This window comes from Schistocerca americana, chromosome 2 (genome assembly GCF_021461395.2).
Source record: "Schistocerca americana isolate TAMUIC-IGC-003095 chromosome 2, iqSchAmer2.1, whole genome shotgun sequence".
Taxonomy (NCBI): domain Eukaryota; kingdom Metazoa; phylum Arthropoda; class Insecta; order Orthoptera; family Acrididae; genus Schistocerca; species Schistocerca americana.
In genome coordinates, this window is record NC_060120.1 from 623,951,589 (window position 1) to 623,971,673 (window position 20,085).

General features: G+C 43.8%; 1 protein-coding gene across 3 annotated transcripts in view; it reads right to left on the reverse strand.

Moving 5' to 3' along the window:
- LOC124596376 (putative ATP-dependent RNA helicase TDRD12) overlaps nt 1-20,085 on the reverse strand; it is a 470,123-nt gene that overhangs the window by 58,672 nt on the left and 391,366 nt on the right. For all 3 annotated transcript variants that reach the window (XM_047135490.1, XM_047135489.1, XM_047135491.1), the window contains one exon: nt 987-1,460. In XM_047135490.1, the coding sequence (XP_046991446.1) occupies nt 987-1,460 (474 nt within the window). The remainder of the gene's footprint in view (nt 1-986; nt 1,461-20,085) is intronic.

Consider the following 20,085-nt stretch of genomic DNA (forward strand, 5'->3'; position numbering starts at 1 on the left):
CACAACACTATATTCACCAACACATTGACACCATCTGATCTGTACCGTTGTTTTGTGGAGATCTATATTAACCTCATCTAGTAGGAGAACTTTGCACTATGTTTATGAATGGCAGTGCCCCCCCCCCCCCCCCCCCTCGCCCGAGACACCCAAGGAATTGAAGGAAGGTGCAGTGTGTGTAATTTCCAATCATTCTGAGACCATGACACACATTTTATTAAATAATAGCTATTGCTGGACACCCGTAATTACTTTCATCTACAAGGAAATTTCTTTCTTGTTTGAATCATTGAATCAGTTAATTACAATGTCCATGGAAGGATAAGCCACATGCAGTGGTTAAAGGCCTTGATTCAACTAAGAAGTCACGGAAATGTACACTTCAACTGCAATGTCATCAATGACAATATGCCATACAGAACTTGATAACTGGAGGATTTCCACAGTTTGTAGTATATGAACATTGTTGAACATGTATAAGATATTACACCTCAAATAACATAACTTTGGGATTGATAGTTGCAGTGGTGAGCAGAAAGTTTCCTGGTGAGCAGTCATGCAGAGAATCCCGAAAAACAGGCTACGCAGTGAGCATGTAAGGGTTAGGAGGGGGGTGGGAGGGGGGGGGGGGGGGCAGCGACCCACTAGATGGCGACTGATCTCTGTCACCAGACTCACTGACATGCAAATCACAAAGTTATTTTACTTGAAGTATAGATCAGTTGCGGACAATGGACTATAGCTCAATTAAATCAAAAAGTCACACTACTGTCTTACAGCCCAGCCAGAAACAGATCAAACAATACAACATTTTTGCAATGTGATAGACCTGTATTTTGTTACGAGAAATGACTAACAGAAATATGACCAAAATACACATATAATAACTGTGATTGAAAAATTAAGTTCTAGTTTAATTTCATTTTTCTAAAAACTGTTTCAAAATTTAATGTTTTCATAAAAATATAAAATGCTGGTTCACTAACCTTCAGTAGACAATCCATGAAGGCGTAGAAATCCTCATCATCCATTTCAAATTCATTAAAATCAAATAATGGTGTCTTCATGTCATCCTGAATTTTTGCACCGTATGGTACTAGCTGATTGTTTTGAAGTCCTACCAGTACATCACCTGGCTTATTTATCAACTTATCCAAATTATCATCATCATCATCATCAGAAGCAGCAGCAGCATCATACTGGCTCTTTATATCAGTACCATGATCTTTATTTAGTCCTTTATTTTTAGCTTTTTTCCTACTTTCCACACTAGATGACTGCTGCTTTGTAAGAACACAACTATCAAACAAGTGCTTCTCACTTTCACTAAGTTGAGCAAGTCCACGTTGAACTAATTTTTTATTGATTATTGGTTCTTCAGTATCTTCGTCATCAATCAAAATCACTCTGTATTTATGACCTCCTGTTACTGTCGCTCCATTTTCTTTCTTCTCACACACCTATTTTAACAGAGCAAATTTGAGCTGCTGGTTCAAGATACAGTGAATAGTTTGCTGAACTTCAATAATCTTAACATAGATGGAGAAAATATTGTTTTGGCTAAAGCAGTTAGCAACCAATTAATAACAATACTTTAACATCAAGGAAAACTAAAATTTAGGTATGCTCCTCACATGACTTGGACAGCAAAATAACACTAATACGCACATTACACTAATATGGGAAGGGGTTGGTTGGTTGGATTAAAAGAGGGAGAATGGGACGAAACTATGAGGTGATCAGTCCCATGTTCTGAATAAAACAAGCCACAAGTGTGGGAATAAAACAACCAAGACTGACAACTCAGAACAGAATGAAAGGAAAAACCACAAGAATGATGAGGGGCAATAAACATATAAATGGACAAAAGGCGACAAGAAAACAACAGAAATGGAATGAAGAGATTAAAACAACAAAGCAGATTACCATGGCTGGCTGACCATGAGAATAAGAAAGGAGAAGCCAGCCACTCTGTAACATATTAAAACCTCCACTCAAGAAGCACTAGGGTGGAGGACACAGAGGGACAAAGGACATGTGCTAAAACTTAGATCAAGTGATAAAACCCACCCTCAAGAATAAAACGTAAAAGTAAATCAGCCGATGAGGCGTTGTCAGATAAAATTAGTGGCAACAAGTGCGGTTACCCAAGATTTCGTCGCTGGGCAGTCAAAGTGTGACAGTGCACCAGAATACGGGCCACTGTCAACTGGGCACCATACCGACATTCAGGTGGGTCTTCACCACGCAGGAGGCAACCGTGGGTCGCCCAAGTGTGGCCAATGCGAAACCAGCAGAGGACAACTGATTCTCTGTGAGAGGCCCGCATGGAAGTCTTCCACACATTTACAGTCTCCTTAATGATAAGCAGTTTGTTGTGTGTACTGTTAAGCCATTCTGTCTCCCAAAGCCGAAAAACTCTACGGCGTTAAGTCAGAACACTGGTCGGTTCAGAGATGCCCATCTCCAGAAGCAGTTTCTCCGCATAGCCTGTTTGGCCAGCCTGTTGGCAGGTTCATTGTCTGGGATTCTGAAGTGACCTGGGGTCCACACAAACACAACTGAATGACTGGACCGTTCCAGGGCATAATGGACTAGTGGATGGACGGTACCAAAGGATGACGAGGGTAACACTGGTCGATAACTTGTAGACTGCTAAAGGAGTCAGTACACAGGAGAAATGACTCACCTGGGCATGGGAAAATGTGCTCAAGAGCACTAGATATGGCCGCCAACTCTGCAGTGAAAACACTGCAGCCATCTGGTAAGGAGTGCTGTTCTATATGTCCTCCATGAACATAGGCAAAGCCAACGTGACCATCAGCCATTGAGCCATGGAGCCATGGAAATGTGGGTTAGAGCCCCAGACTGCGCCTTGCAGATCGCTCTGTAGTCGCCGCTCAGCAACACCAGTACTGGTGGAGCAGTATGAAATGCAGAAGTCATCTGCATACAGAGAAGGCGGGACAGATGGCCCTACAGCTGTTGCTAGACCATTAATGGTCACTAAAAATAGAGATACACTCAATATGGAGCCCTGCAGGACCTCATTCTCCTGGATATGGATGGAACTATGGGAGGCACCAACTTGGACATGGAAAGTATGGAGCAACAGGAAATTCTGGATAAAAACCGGGAGCAGGCCTCGGAGACTCCACCCTTATAATGTGGCAAGGATATGATGTCGCTAGGTGGCGTCATACGCTTTGCGTAGATCAATAAAGACGGCAACAAGGTGTTGGCATCTGGAAAAGGCTATTCAGATGGCAGACTCAAGGAACACGAGATTAACAGTGGTAGAGTGCCCCTGGCAGAAGCCATCCTGACATGGAGCCAGTAGGCCACGTGACTCCAGGACTCAACCCAACCGCTGACACATTATACGTTCCAGCAGCTTACAAAGAATGTTGATGAGGCTGATGGGCCAATAGTTATCCACATCAAGCAGGTTTTTACCAGGTTTTAAGCACAGGAACGATTGTGCTCTCCCGCCATTGCGATGGAAAGATGCCATCGCACCAGATCCAGCTGAAGATGATTAGGAGATGGCGCTTGTAGTCGAACAAGAGATGTTTAATCATCTGACTGTGGATCAGGTCTGGCCCAGGAGCTGTGTCGGCACAATGTGCAAGTGTGCTGAGGAGCTCCCACTTAGCAAATGGGGCATTATAGGGTTCACTGTGGCGTGTAGTGAATGAGAGGACTTTCCTTTCCATCCACCATTTGAGGGTGTGGAAGGCTGGGGAATAGTTCTCCGACGCAGAGGCTCGAGCATTGTGCTCACAAAGTGCTCAGCAATCGCATTTGCATTGGTAAATAGCACACCATTGATGGTAATGTCAGGGAAACCTGTTGGGGTCTGGTATCCAGAAAGACATCTGATCTCCATCCAGACTTGAGAAGGTGACGTATAGCACCCAATGGTTGGTAAGTACCTCTCCCAACACTCCTGTTTCTGTCGTACAAGGGCTGGTGTACAAGGGCACAGAGCCGCTTAAAGGCTATCAGATGCTCTAGGGAAGGGTGCCGCTTATGTCGCTGTAGAGCTCGCCAATGCTCTGTAATTGCCTCAGCGACTTCCAGTGATCACCAAGGGACTGTCTTTCGCCGGGGGCACCCTAAAGAGCAAGGGATCGCATTTTCTGCTGCAGAAACGATTGTGGTAGTCACCTGCTCAACCATCACATAGATATTACAATGTGGGGAAGAGTCAGCGGTGACATCAGAGGTGAAAGTTTCCCAGTCCATCTTGTTTAAAGCCCATTTGGGCGTGCATCCATGAGCCTGTGAGCCTGATGCCGGGGCAGTGACATAAAGATAGGGAAGTGGTCACTACCACACAGGTTGTCATGCACTCTCCAGTGGATAGATGGGAGAAGTCCTGGGCTGCAAATTGATAAATCTATGGTCGAGCAACTACCTCAAGCCACACTGAAACGTGTGGCGGCCCCAGTATTTAAGAGGCAGAGGTTGAACTGAGACAGTAAAGTTTCGACATCTCTGTCTCTGCCTCTGCCAGTAAGCACGGTGTCATGCCACATGGGGTTATGGGCATTAAAATCTCCCATAAGTAGGAAAGGTTTAGGGAGTTGATCAATCAGTGCAGCTAATACATTCAGGGGTACTGCACCATCTGGAGGAAGATACACATTGCAGACAGTTATTTCCTGCGTTGTCCGTATTGTGACAGCCACAGGTTCAAGAGGGGTTTGAAGGTGCACAGTTTCACTACAGACTGAGTTTAGGGCATAAACGCAAACTTCCCCTGACACTCTATTATAGTCACTTCGATCCCTGTAATATCCCTTATAGCCGTGGAGGGCAGGGGTCGCATTAACAGGAACCAGGTTTCCTGGAGGGCAATGCAGAAAGCAGGTGTAAAGCTTAACAGGTGTCGTAGATCAGCCAGGCGGCAGGAGGAAAAAAAAAACTGCCGCAATTCCACCAGAGGATGACACATCATCGTGAGACTGGGATGGCATGGAATATTCAATGAGGCAGTTTACGGCTCAGGGTCACCTGCTGCCACCGAAGTTTTGCCTGAGTAGTCCATATCCATGGTGTCTGGTGGTCTGGCGCGATCCAGGTCCTCAGCGGACACCAGAATCTCCACCCCATCCTCAGATGCAGAGCTTGTAGGTAGCAGTGGTGCGGGGGGCACCGCAAGTCCTTGTTCTTGGGGGTCTTCTTTTTCAATTTCTTGTGCTGTTCCTTGGGTTTCCCTGGCTGGGAGGAATTTACTGAATCACTCTCCAGGACTGAGGATGTGCATGAAGTCCTACAACCAGCTGCTTTTGGGCTCTTCAGCCACTGGTGGGTGTCATCTTTCCCACTAGCAGAAGCCTTACGCTTCTCTGGCTCAGAAGTGGGGATTGAAATCCCCAATGGTTTGGGGGGGGGGGGGGGGGGGGGGGGGTGTTGCTGTTGAAGTAGGTGGTGTGGGAGCGACAGGGAGGGAAGTGCCCCCCACCATCAAGGGGGCAGGTGTGGTCTCCAGATTCCGAGATGTGGCAGGAATTCGAGGAACTGATGGGGCAACACTGTTCCCGTAGTGGTAGCATATAAGGAGGTCATAGCCACAGGATGTAGGCGTTCAAATTTCCTCTTAGCCTCAGTGTAGGCCAGTCGGTCCACAGTTTTATATTCGAAGATGTTCCTCTCTTTCTGTAAAATCCTGCAGTCTGGTGAGGCAAGGTGAATGATGCTCTCCGCAGCTGACACAGATGGGAGGAGGAGCACATGGGCTATTGGGATGCGATGGACATCCACAATCTCAACAGGGGGGCTGGAACTACAGCGGGAAGACATATGGCTGAGCTTCCAGCACTTAAAGGACCGCATCAGGGGAGAGATATATGGCTTGATGTTTGACATCACTGCAGTAGACCATCACCTCGGCCTTCTTGGGTAATGCGTCACCCTCAAAGGCCAAGATGAAGGTACCCTGATTATCGCTCGGACCACGATGGATGCGCTGGACGAAATGAACATTGTCGTCAGACTGCAAAAGAAGGTCCCTCTGGAATACAATACCCTGGACCGTATTTAAGCTCTTATGAGGCGTGATGGTAACAGAAACATCCCCCAACTAGCCACAAGTGAGTAATGCCCATGACTGGGCAGAGGGTGCTGTTTTTATCAAAACTGACCCAGAGTGCATTCTGGACAAGCCCTCCACCTCCCCAAATTTGTCCTCCAAATGCTCCACAAAAAACTGAGGCTTCATGGGCACGAAAGATTCACCATCAATTCTTGTACATACAGGGTACGGGGGGCAAATAAGCTTCACTGGCATCCTTAGCCTGGCATTCCTCCTGTGGTGGGGCCACGGAGGGGAGCAATTGGGGGTCATACTTCCGTGCATTGAATTGAGCCCTTGAGCGCTTAGACTGCTGGTGTTTGACCTCCAGCAAGTGATGATGTACTAAGCTTCATGGCGTGTCATCTGCCCTGATGCCACCCACTCCAACCAGAGGCCCTCCCCACGGGTGCCACCCAGCCGCAGCAAAGGTCACGTGGCAGGATGGCCATTGCCGGGAGTCCCGAAGCCCCAGGGTGATGAGCATCTACTCCTTGGCATATGTGGGGAGTTAACGGTTTAGACATCAGCAGAACGATCCCTGTGTTTCAGGGCGCTACAACCAACAGGGTACATGGCGGCCCCACCACAATGGACTGGCTACCATGCAGGATATGAGGTGCAAAGAAGTCCATGGTCATCGTCGGCAAAGAAAGTGACACTGCATAGTGCACGGTGGAAAACACACCCAGGAAGGTCTCCTCGCCCAAGAGACGGAGAATGGGCAGGACTGCAACGTGACGCTGAGAAAGTGGGCTAAAGATCTCAATGCACGATGGACACGATGCACCTTCTCCAATTGGTTTGCTCTTCGGGAAAATTTTGAAAAATGGAGGTCAAACCCCACAGGAGACCATCATCTAAAGGCTGAAACATGTGAGACTCCTTTTAATCACCTCTTACGACACGCAGGAATACCTCGGGCATATTCTAGCCCCTGGACCCACAGGGGGGTGGGGGGTGGGGGCGGGGGGAAGGGACTGTTCAGACCTGTCACATCGAAAACAGCACTCCCCCCCCCCCCCCCCCCCCCCCAGAATGAATATGGATATTCTGGCTTGGTGCTTATAACCAAGGGATGAATATCCAAGAAATTTACTGCACATAATCAGGGAAGTGTGACAGTTTAAATATCTGTGCTGCCCTATTTTGAAAATGAATTTTAATTCAATGCTTAGTTAAAAATGACAGCTAATATTCATGCCCCCTTACACAATTCAGTTTGCCCCACAGGTGACTGGTAAACCTGTCAATAGTTTGTTATGGAGGTATACAACACCCACCCAAGTGAAGCCATTAACAAAATATATGCTGATATTTGATGTGAAAATAGAGGAAAAACTTGAATTATCTCTGAAAGATAATATAGAAGATAAAATTACCTTCTCAGATAACCATTTTCATATGTCGCGGGGAGTAGTGGTTGTGTTAGAAAGAGCATCTAGCCACGAACTGTCCTAACATTGACACAATCCATATAACAATGCTGATGCCATAGAGAAACGGGAATAGGGGAGGAAGAAGATACAGAAAATCAAACAGCTCAACAGAGATGTTGAAACACAGAAATGAGATACAGAGATGAACACAAAACTAGTGAACGAAGGTCAAAAACAGATGTGCATAGCATAGACAGCTAATGGGATAAGTAATAGAATACATGCAACAAGAAATTCTACATATACACAGGCAAACTACAATTATTCCATGCTCTGCAAAAGAAATTAAGACTTCAGTTAACCAAAATATCTTATGAAGTTGATAATACGAGGGCTATCCACAAAGTACATTATGTTTTGGAATTAAAAATAAATAAAGTATTGGAAATTTTTTTTATTACATACAGATGAAAGCCACACATAAATACTACTTTTCTACATAGTTGCCATTTAAATTAAGGCACTTATCGTAGCGATGGACGAGCTTGGAAATTCCTTCGTTGTAAAATTCGGCCACCTGCGCCTTCAACCACGTAATGACTGTCTTTTGGGACAGAAAAGGTGTGATTTTTGTGGATTTCCTGGAAAGAGGCACTACAATAAACTCTCAAAGGTATTGCCAAACTCTGCACAACCTCAGAAGAGCAATACAAAACAAGCGCAGGGGAAAGTTGGGCTCAAAGATCTTGCTGATTCACGACAACGCCCGGGCCCACACGGCAAATGCCACTCGTGAAGTTCTTGAATCTTTTAAGTGGGAGATGTTTCCTCATTCGCCGTACAGTCCCGACTTGGCACCGAGCAACTTCCACTTATTCCCAACAATGAAGAAGTGATTGGCTATGCAGCGTTTTGATGACAACGCACAGCTTCAAGAAGAGGCAACCACGTGGTTGAAGGCGCAGGCGGCCGAATTTTACGACGAAGGAATTTCCAAGCTCGTCCATTGCTACGATAAAAAAAATTCCAATACTTTATTTATTTTTAATTCCAAAACGTAATGTACTTTGTGGATAGCCCTTGTATGTCACATGAAGTACTAAAAATCTTTTCTTCATATATATGTTTTCAGTTGTATATGCTATACATCAGTATCACAGGGGATATTTCCAGACAGACTGTAATACAAGTATGCTGTTGTCAGACTCATTTACTAGGACAGTAGTAAGACAGATACTAGTAATTACTGACTAGTCACACTATTTACCTCCTCATCAAAAGTACTGGAAAAATTATGTATAAATAAACATAACACAGATCTCACAAAAAAATGATACTTATGCATTCTCAACAGGGATTTCAAAATGATCTCTTCACAAAATATGCTATTTTTTAAATCAGATAACACAAAATTTTTAATGTCAAAATATTGGCAACTGGCATCTTCAGTGACTTTTCAAAAGCTTTTGACTGTGCAGTTCACAGTGTTCTCCAACGGAAGTTCAAATTTTATGATATTAAAGATCTTTGCTGGTAACTGGTTTTCCATCCTACCTATGTGAAAGAATTCAGAATGTTGCGCTAAGAAATTCAGAGAGTGTTCACAATGAAACAGCATCTTCTGGAATGGGGAATAATCAAAACAGGTGTACCAGTACCACAGGGATCTACACTGGGTCCAAGTTTGCTGGTCTTATACTGAACAATCTTCTATCATAAATCTAAAAAGCAGCCATACTTCTCTATGCTGAAAATCCAAGTGTTATAATCATGGCTAAAGGAGTAACTTAAACACCTGAAAGGTAAATAACATTTTCTTGAAAATCAATAACTGGTTCTCTGCAAGTAGACTGCCACTTAATTCCTGTTAAACGCATAACATACAAGTCAGCACTGCACAAGGCCCGAACCACACCACTAGAAATAATGCACGAGGGTAAATCAATACATGAAACAGAACAGTTTAAATTTTTAGACATTTATATATGGTTTCCCTGGAGGAGTGGCCAATATTCATGGATATAACATGGAAGATAATCCTAAGTGAAAAACATCTACATGTGTACCTTAAGAGTTATTAGCACTTGTTCATCTTCGTTACTGTGAGACACATCTCTTCTCCTAAACAAACGCTTATAGCTTTTAAGGTATGCATTTTAGAGCCCATTTTTCCTTAAAATTTTTCTTGTATTGATCCATACTACCTCCTTGTAGAACATGGGTATCAAAGAGACTGCAGCAGAAGATATTTGTTTTGCAGTACTGACAATCAAGAAATGCTCAAACTCTTCAGGTACGCATTTTAGAGCCAATGCTCACTAAAAATTTTTGCTACAAGTTGTTATTTCTGTCAAGTCCCTGAATATTGACCTTTCCTCCTGGGACACCCTGTATTGACAAGAATCTGAAATGAAAGTCACACATTATACTCATCATCTATTTCAGCAACTTTTGCATTACAGATAATATCAGACCTTGGAGATGTAAAAAAAAAAAAAAAATAAATAAATAAATAAAAAAAATTATCATTTTTACTATTTTCTTTCATTAATGTCTAATGACATTGTCTTCTGGGACAACTGATCTTTGAAGAAAACAAGTGTTTGCTGCACAGAAGAGTGTAGTGTTTGTTGTTCAATCCAGAACTTCTTGCAGGCAGCTCTTTAAACAGTTGGGCATACTGACAACCACCTCACAGTACACTTGCTCCCTAATGAATCTTGGTGTCAACAATCAAGCACAGTTTCAAAACAACATTGACATCCCGAAATGTAATACTAGCCCTAAATATGATACTAGAAGGAGAAATGATTTACAATATCCATCAATCAGCCTTAGTGTGGCATAGAGAAGAGTGAGACTCTCTCTCTCTCTCTCTCTCTCTCTCTCTCTCTCTCTCTCTGTGTGTGTGTGTGTGTGTGTGTGTGTGTGTGTGTGTGTGTGTGTGTGTTTTTAAGAAAGGGATTGAGAGAGATAATGAACTTAAGAATGTATAAATCACTCTATGAATGCAAGATGATGATGATGATGATGATGATGATGATGATGATGATGATAATAATAATAATAATAATAATAATAATAAAATACTTAAGAAGTTATATAAATTGTCAGTGTGTTGTCATATGTTCTTTGGGCAAGATGTAGAGGACGTCTCACGAAAGATGTCCAGGAGGGGTCCACAGGTCGTACATGTAGAAACAGAATCATATGTGGAATGTCGGCTTGAATTGATATGAAAATTTCCCAGTGTCCACGTTCCCAATTATTTGATGATATGCAGATTAGTGAAGAAATTTCAAAAGACTGGGTCTGTATTACACAAATGAAGGCCTAGAGAACTTAATGCTTTAACCAAAAATAAATTAGATGAGACAGGGGAGGCCTTGAAAAGAAGTCCGAGAAAATGTCTGCACCATTTGGCACTTCAGACTGGTGTGTCAAGAGCATCAGCTCACAGTGCTGTGCACAAACTGAAACTGAAACCACATGAAATAATGGTAGTGCATCAACTGAGAATCTCAAATACTGTTGCTTGACACTGTTATTGACACCAGCTGTTACAGTCTGTGCACAATGGGTAAGTTGATGCTTTTTTTCTGATTAAGCATGGCTACATTTATCAGGATACATTAATTCTCAGAACAATTGATGTTGGAGCTTTGAAAATCCTCATGAGTTAGGCATGCAATTAGTGTAAGATGAATTATTGGACCAATCATTTCCACGAAACAACACATTCAGATAGTACCCCCCCCCCCCCCCTCCTCCAAGAACTAACGCCTAATGAAAAGATGTATGGTTATTTCATGCTGGACAATGCAAGACCACACATTGCCCATGCTTCTATGACAGCAATACAAAGTTTTGTCATGATACAGTAGTTGACTGGGCTCCTCATTCTCCAAATTTAAATCTATGTGATTTTTATCCCTGAGGAATGTTAAGTAAGACAAAGTGTGTGCAACCAATCCCCATATGCTCGAAGAGTTGGAAGACTGGCTTCAGCTAGTCATTTCCCAGATTTTGGCTGGTGAAATTTGTCAAGAATTTGCTAGTGTGTTCAAGAGACGTCAGACTGCTCTTACCACAGAGGGACATCATTCTGAGCACCTACTGTAAATAAAGGTAAGCTTAGGTTAATCAGATGCAACATTGTTTGTGCTCATGGTAACTCAGCGGAAGCACGCATGCAGCTCACTACTCCCACATCAGTGTCCGAGAGTCAGGTGTAGTGGCACCCAGCAGGTGCGGTGCTGGCAGCTGGGCCGCGTGACCTGCGGACCCCTCCCGGTTGTTTCTTGTCAGACACCCTGTACTTTAATTATAAAATCTGACCGTAGTGAGAAATTGCCACTATAATCCAAGGAACATGCAAATAACTAACAAACAAACATGAACCACAGAGAAAAGACAAGGAAGATATTGCAACAGCAAATGTACATCAACGTGAAGAAAATTGATTATTACAAAGTAAAGGTAGAAAAGATGTTCACAGATATAATGGGTTAGTGGACCAACGAAAAGTTAAATTTTTTGTAGTACTTCCATTAGATATGGGATGCCTGTCCCATCGAAGGCAGAGCCACCTGTAAAGCAGCCATGTTATCTGACAACTCAGGTGCAACCACTGAGCTACTTTCTACATGGGCATGACAGTTAAGAAGCTGCCTGTCTGCATTAAAGGCCATTGCCAAACTGGGCCCAAGAGATATCTGGACCACCCAGTTGCTTAACATGTTGTCCAACAATATGATGTGTTTTGTTTTAATGCTAGCACCACAGCCTTTGTCTACGGATTCTTGCAATCAACACCAGCTTTCCTGAACTGTGCGTGTGGAAACATATCCTTTGTCCCTATAATCCTCCTGGCCTCAACTTCTGCTAATCGCTCTCCTCCACCTGCCTATCCCCCATTCTGCTCCCACTCCGTACTACACAGGTCTTCTATCCTGCCAATGCACCAACACAGTCATTCCTTCTTCTCTTCTCTTCTCAGCCTCTCAATATTGCACTAAGCAGTCCTGTTCTGCCCCCACCATGTCCTTGCACACTCCCACAGGCAGCACTAGCATCATCTCCACTCCTACATTGGTATCCCTCCATCTTTCCATACCCCCATCCCATGTGTCCTCTTTACCCACACTACTCATCCTAGCTAGAATATTGCCAGGGTTACCACGAGTTTCCCCAAGAGAAATTCCTTGATATTTCCCTGATTTCCAGACAAGTTTTAACTTTTTCCCTGACAAATTTTGAGACCTCAGGGGTAAGTAAAGACATAAGTTGACAAAAAGATGTAAGGACTTCCATATTTCTCCCCTGTGTGAGCAAAAATCTTAAGTACAAACATAGGCATCTTCTACAATGAAATGTTTTTAGGTGGAGAAACCAAGCCAATGGCATGTGTGTTTCAGAAAGACCACTGTTACTATTGTAACACATTTGGTGACAAAAATATGCATTTCCTTGGAGTCGCAAGAAAGATTTAAAATACCTTCACTGATTTCAGAAATAACCCCAGAAGAAAGTAGGCCTCTTGAAAGAAGTTTATAAGGCAAGGAAGAGTTGTGTAAACCAACAGTATAGGTGACTGCCAACAAAATTTTGGTTGTATCACGTTTGTTATTGTCAGTTATTACCCACTGTGTTATGTCCAGTATTTTCTTTTCAGATGTATTTGAATACATAGCGCACAAACTGCCAGTGACTGCCACAATTTTCTTCTTATTACAGGGTGTATACGCAGACAAGAAAAAAAAATTCCCGGATTTTTCCTGGATTTCCCGGTTAAAATTACACTTTCTCCCAAGGGAAAAAGCACTTTTTTCGTGTTAAGTGACAGTATAATTTTCTTCAGAACAGTAAAACTTATCAATCCTTTGAATGGTTATGGTTTTATACACCGGCATAGAACTTCCCGGACCTTTAGAAAACCAAACTCAGTAAAAAAAAAAGTGTTTTGGTAAGATCTTTAGTGTGCAGCAACATTTTGCATATTTTCGTATTACGAAAGTGTAAATTTAAATTCCACCAAACACCGCATGTTACTTACCGAAGCATTGAAATCAAGATTGCAATGCGCTTTTGTAGCCAGTAATAGCTTGTCATGTGATCTCGCCAGCAGATGACAGCGGATCTTCTAGCGTAGGATACGTGATATAATCAGCCAATAGCAATATCACTGTTAAGTAGTGCGTACACACAAATAGGAAAAGTGAATAGTTTAAATTAACATACACAGCGTTACTACAAGAAAAGAAAATCTTTCACATATAATGTTGATTTTTTTTGCGCGTCTTACACTTTAAGGTACATAACACAAATGTGTCAGTAAAATTTTTAATAAAGACCTAAATATGTGATCTTCTGAGTACAAAATTTTTCTAAATGTACGTCCTCAAAGACTTGATTTTTAAATGAGAGTCAAACGCTCCGTGATTTAAGAAATTCATCGTACATTCTCGCACATAATTCATCTTGCATAAAATGAAATTTACTTTTGAAAGTAATGCTTTTCAAACAACCATTTGCAATATTTTTCTGTGACCTGTTAAAAATAGGTTCGTTTCAGTAGTTGCCAGAGAGCGCCAGAAACAGGTGTCACCGCGCTTGCGCAGCTACGATGATGCAGGAAGCCTGTGTGTTCGTAGGTGTAAAACATTAAAAGATCTTACACTATGTCACCAAAGAAACAAGACATCAGAGGACACTCCAAGAACATCGGAATTTCGTGAACCAAACTACAATGCGTAATTCAGCTTAAAGTGCACATTCGTATGTCCAGATTTTGATGTAAATTTTCTGGAGTACCGGTACTGTATTATCTCATGTTGGGTTCTTTATTATGGCATAATGACATATGTGCTAGAAGATGAAAACATGGATTTTTGAAATGCAGCGAACAGTTGAAACTAGACCATAGTATGCAATTAAACACTTCGTTTCAAATACATTGACTGCCCCAGCGGAAAAGATTAATAAAAGCCAAATTTCTTTAGCAAACCGATAAAAATAACTTCATTATTCTGCAAGGCGATTAATGCTTGACTGACAGAAAGGTGGAGATAAAACCTGAAACTAATAACACATTTTAGCCTTCCGTAATTATGTGAACGTATTTTAATTCATTTGATAGCTCACGGCCATAGATATCCGTTTTGTTTTCATTTAATGTGAGAGCAATAAATGAAGAGGAAACAGCAAAATCACTAAACGTAAACACGGGTCACGTGGAGACTCCCCACTACAACTCGGGCTGCTCTGTGGATCAGCCCTGGATCTCCGATATTTCTGATCCGGGGCAATATTAGATAGTGGCGCCCAACCACACGTCTGTAGCCAGAAGTGGGAGAAGGTGCTTCTCATACGTGACTCAACTGCACATGCACAAGAGCTCACCCGCAACGTCTCAAACGAATCTAAAGTAAACAGTTGTGATGTCACGCTCATCGAAGACAATTTATTGTTAGAAAGCATTGCCTAGTCTTCCCAAAGCCTTTGACACACTTTGCTGTGGGCAAACACTTGCATGAGCACTGTGTTTTATTGTTGTACATGACGTATTTCTTTTGCAACTTAAGTTTTATTTTCGTGTCCTCCCCCCCCCCCCCCCCCCCCCCCCTCTCTCTCTCTCTCTCTCTCTCTCTCTCTCTCTCTCTCTCTCTCTCTCGTTCATATTTTGTTGCTGCAGTATTATTCTACATAAGTGGGATACAGTAATATCCTTTGTTAGAGTATTGGTTCTTACCCGTCAAAATCACAAAAATTTAACTGAAAACTAAAACAATGAAAAATTCCTGGAATTCCGAAAAATTCCCGGGTTTTTCCCGGATGTTCCGGGTCGTATACACCCTGTATTATCATCCATCCTTTTTAAATGCCAAAATGTGCTAGAATAAATAAAATGTCTATAAAAGGCCACACTGCACAATGTACTTGTGGTGAGACAGTCACAAATCCTGAAATCCATCGCCCACAGCCTCTGGCCTGCCGAGAAGGACCGTAGTCCTGGGTCTTTGGATAAACCACAAAAGTCCACTGCATTATGCCACACATAAACAGACCTGGCCTGTGGGTAGATCGGTGATACTAGATCTGATGGGCAGGGCTTGCACATTAGTGGGAAACGTTGGGCTTCAGAAATGGCCAGCAGTTTTGGCCCATCATGAAAGTCCACGTGTGTCGAGCTAGTCACATGTCATAGACACCACGTTGATGAAATGAGACAGTAGTGCTCAATCCATGCAACAGATAACTTGCGCAAATACTCTGTGAATCAATACTAATGAGTATGTATAGCAACTCACTATAAAGAAGATTGCTGAGCTGCAGACAGGCACGTAGAAAAGACAATCACACTATCAAAACTAAATTTTCGGCTATAGCTTTTCATCAGAAAATGAGAGCGCTTTCTCTCTCTCTCTCTCTCTCTCTCTCTCTCTCTCTCTCTCTCTCTCTCTCACACACACACACACACACACACACACACACACACACACACACACACACACAGATGCAACTCATGCACACATGATCGCTGTCTCTGGCCACTGCATCAACAATCTCTGAGAATCAGATCTAAACAAACCACTCCTCACTGCCTCTGACTAGCCACAAGGTGGCAGCACTGACTGCAAGCTGAGGAGAATGGTAGGAAGGGGAGAAACAGTAAGAGTGAATGATTAGGGAACTGGCGTACGTACTCAGCTGCGTCCAGCCGGCGACGATGCACAACATCTGAGTAAAAAAACCATTTCATCTACTGAGACAAAAACAAAATCATTCCTTTTTTTTTTTTCAAATTTCCCTCATATTTGCCCGATTTCCCTGACACATTTGAAATTCCCTGATATTCCACTTTCCAGAACTTGTCGCAGCCCTGGATGCTCACATCTGACGCAATTGAGTCTTAGCGCCCGGACACAGTGGACATTTTGTGTGTGTGTGTGTGTGTGTGTGTGTGTGAGAGAGAGAGAGAGAGAGAGAGAGAGAGAGAGTAGCAGTAGTAGTAGTAGTAGTTGTTGTTGTGGTCGTGTTGGCAGTGGTGTGAATTTGTCTACTTCTGAAGAAGGATTTTGTCCCAAAGCTGAAATATTTCTCCCATTCATTTTTAATGGTGCCTGTCTGTGACTAAACACCTCCTCTATGTGGAGAGTAGCAATATATTAGAAAAACCATGACACAAAACAATTAAGATTTGCAGAAAAACACAAGAAAAAGTTTGTCGCAAAGTTAGCTTTTGGCCAACAAGGCCTTTGCCAAACATAGAAAGCACATGCGCACGTGTGCACACGCACGCTCGCGCACGCACGAACGCACGCACTCACTCACTCACTCACGCACACACACACACACACACACACACACACACACACACACACACACGACCACAGTCTCTGGCAGCTGAAGCCAGACTGCGAGCAGCAGGACATTATGGGAGGGGCAACTGGGTGAGGGTAAGGAGAGGGCTGAGGTAGGGAGGGGGACAGATGGCAAGGTAGTGGTAGGACACAGTAAAGTGCTGCTGGGAGCAGCAGGGACGAGGTGGAGAGTGGGGCAGCTAGGTGCAGTCGGGAGGTTACTTGGAGGGCAGGCGAAAGAGGGGGAAGGGTTACTGGAAAATGAGAGAAGTAAAAAGACTGGGTATGTTGATGGAATCAAGGGCTCTGTAATGCTGGAATGGGCACAGGGTAGGGCTAAATGGGCAAAGACAATGACTAATGAAGGTTGAGGGCAAGAGCGTTACAGGAACGTAGGATATACTGCAGGGAGCATTAGCACCTGTGCTGTTCGGAAAAGCTGGTGGTGGTGGGAAGGCTCCAGATGGTGCAGGCTATGAAGCAGTCATTAAAATAAAGGATGTTGTGTTGGGTGGCACGCTCAGCAACAGTGTGGTAGAGTTGTTTCTTGATCACAGTGTTTCAGTGGCGATTCATGCAGACAGACAGCTTGCTGGTTGTCACGCACACATAGAATGCACCACAGTGGTTGCAGCTTAACTTGTAGATCACATGGCTGGTTTCACAGATAGCCCGGCCTTTGGTGGGATAGGTGATGTTTGTGACAGAACTGGAGTAGGTGGTGGTGGGAGGATGTATGGGACAGGTCTTGCATCTTGGTCTATTGCGTGGATATGAGCTATGAGGCAAGGGGTTGGGAGCATGGTTTGTGTAGGGATGGACGATGATATTGTGTATGTTCAGTGGGCAGCAGAATACCAATGTGGGAAAAGTGGGAAGGATAGTGGATACGACATTTATCATCTCAGGCACAACGAGGGGTAGTCGAAACCCTGGTGGAGAATGTAATTCAGTTGCTCCAGTCCTGGGTGGTACTGAGTCACCAGGGGAATTCTCCTCTGTGGCTGGATGGTGGGGCTCTGTGAGATGTTGGGTGACTGGAAAGATAAGGCACAGGAGATCCCTTTTTTTCGAGGTCGGGAGAGTAATTACAATCTGTAAAGGCCACGGAATATTTCTAGAGGGACCACTCATCATTACAGATGCTACGGCCATGGGTGGCTAGTCTGTATGGAAGGGACTTCTTGGTATGTAATGGGTGGCAGCTGTCGAAGTGGAGATACTGCTAATGGTTGGTATGTATGATATGGACAGAGGTACTCTTACAGCTATCTTTGAGGTGGAGGTTGACATCGAGGAAGGTGGCTTGATGGGTTGAGCAGGACCAAGTGAAGCAAATGGGAGAGATGGTGGTGTTGTTCTGGACATATGTGGACAGGGTGTCCTCAACTCGATCCTGATTGCGAAGACGTAATCTATGAATTTGAATCAGGTGAGGGGTTTGGGATTCTCAGTCTTTAGGAAGCATTCCTCCTACATGGCCCATGGGATGGTGCAATGCTGGTGTCCATAGCTGTCCCCCAAATTAGTTTGTAGGTAATGCCTTCAAAGCATAAATAATTGTGGGTTAGGATATATGCAGTTGGTTGCGGAGACTAGGAAGGAGGTGATTGGTTTGTAATCTATTGGGCACAGAGAGAAATACTGTTCAGTAGCGGTAAGGCCATGAGCATTAGGGATGTTAGTGTAAAGGGATGTGGCATCAATAGTGATGAGCAGGGATCCATGTGGTAAAGGAAAAGGAACTGTGGAGAGTTGGTGGAGGAAATGGTTGGTTTATTTTATACAGGAGGGTAGGTTGTGGGTGATATGCTGAAGGTGCTGATCTACAAGAGCAGAGATTCTCTCAGTGGGGGCACAGTAACCGGCCACTATGGGGCATCCTGGTTGGTTGGGTTTATAGACTTTAGGAAGCATGAGGAAGGTAGGAGTGCGGAGAATGATAGGGGTGAGGAGAGAGATGAACTCTGGAGAGAGGTTCTGGGATGGGCCTAAGATTTTGAGGAGAGACTGGAGATCCTACTTGATTTCTGAAATGGGGTCACTGTGGCAAGGTTTGTAGGAAGATGAATCTAACAGCTGGCAGATACCTTCTGCCAGATAATCCTTGTGGTTCAAAACAACAGTGGTGGATCCTTTGTCAGCATATAGGATTATAAGGTCGGTATCAGTTTTTAGGTGATGGATTACGGATCTTTCTTTCAGTGCAAGATTAGTTTGCATGTAGAGGGTTTTGGAGAAAGATGGCGAGGCAAGATTCAATGATAACAAATTCTGGAAAGTTAACAGGGTGATTTGGGGGCAGTGGGGACGGATCACGGTTGGATGGAGGAGTGAACTGAGCCACACAGGATTCACCATTGGTCTTTGGTTGAGTCTGATTGATAGGGTTGGTGGCAAAAAAGTGTTTTAATTGCAGGGACCAGGAGAAAGAGAGAAGTTCTTTAACAAGTCCTGCATGACTGAATTAGGGGTGGGGCTACACAGCCCTCTATTCCAGCAACATACCCAGTCTTTTTACTTCTCTCCTTTTCTGCTAATCCCCCCCCCCCCCCTCTCTCCACCACCCTTCATCTAACCTTCTGATTGCGCCTAGCTGCTCTATTCTCCACCTTGTCCCTGCATGCCCCCAGCAGCACTTTACCATCCTCCACTTCTACCCTGCTATCCCTCCCCATCCTCATCTCTGCCTCCTCCTTACTCCCACCTGCTTTCCTCTCCAATAATGCTCCGTTGCTTGCAGTCTGGCTCCAGCTGCCAGAAACTGCGGTAATGTGTGTGTTAATTGCATTTGTGTGTGTGTGTGTGTGCGTGTTTCGTCTATTTTTGACAAGGGCCTAGTTGGCCAAAAATTAACTTTCTGAGAGTCTTTTTGTTGTGCCCTTCTGCAACACAGCGTCTCCATTTTATGGTGAGCAGCAACTAGCCTTTTCATTATAATGTTACATTCCATCCCGGATTTTCCATTGTTTGATTTTGCCAGATGGCTTTCTTTCCATCCTAACCTAGTGCTGTCTTCCTTTGTTACTATTTTCCAATGCTTTACTATACTTAGCGTCCGTCCTTCTTCCTCGTGTTTCTCTTGTCGCCTTACAAACTGCACTGCATACTCTACTTACGAGCCACCCTGTATCAACCGTCTCGGCCGTGCACAATAGACAGCTACAAGACCACACTGCTGGTGCAGCATCTTACGTCCCACGTTACACCTGCCGATATCATTAATCCTATACCTTCATATTGATCACTCCCCCTGCGTCACCCT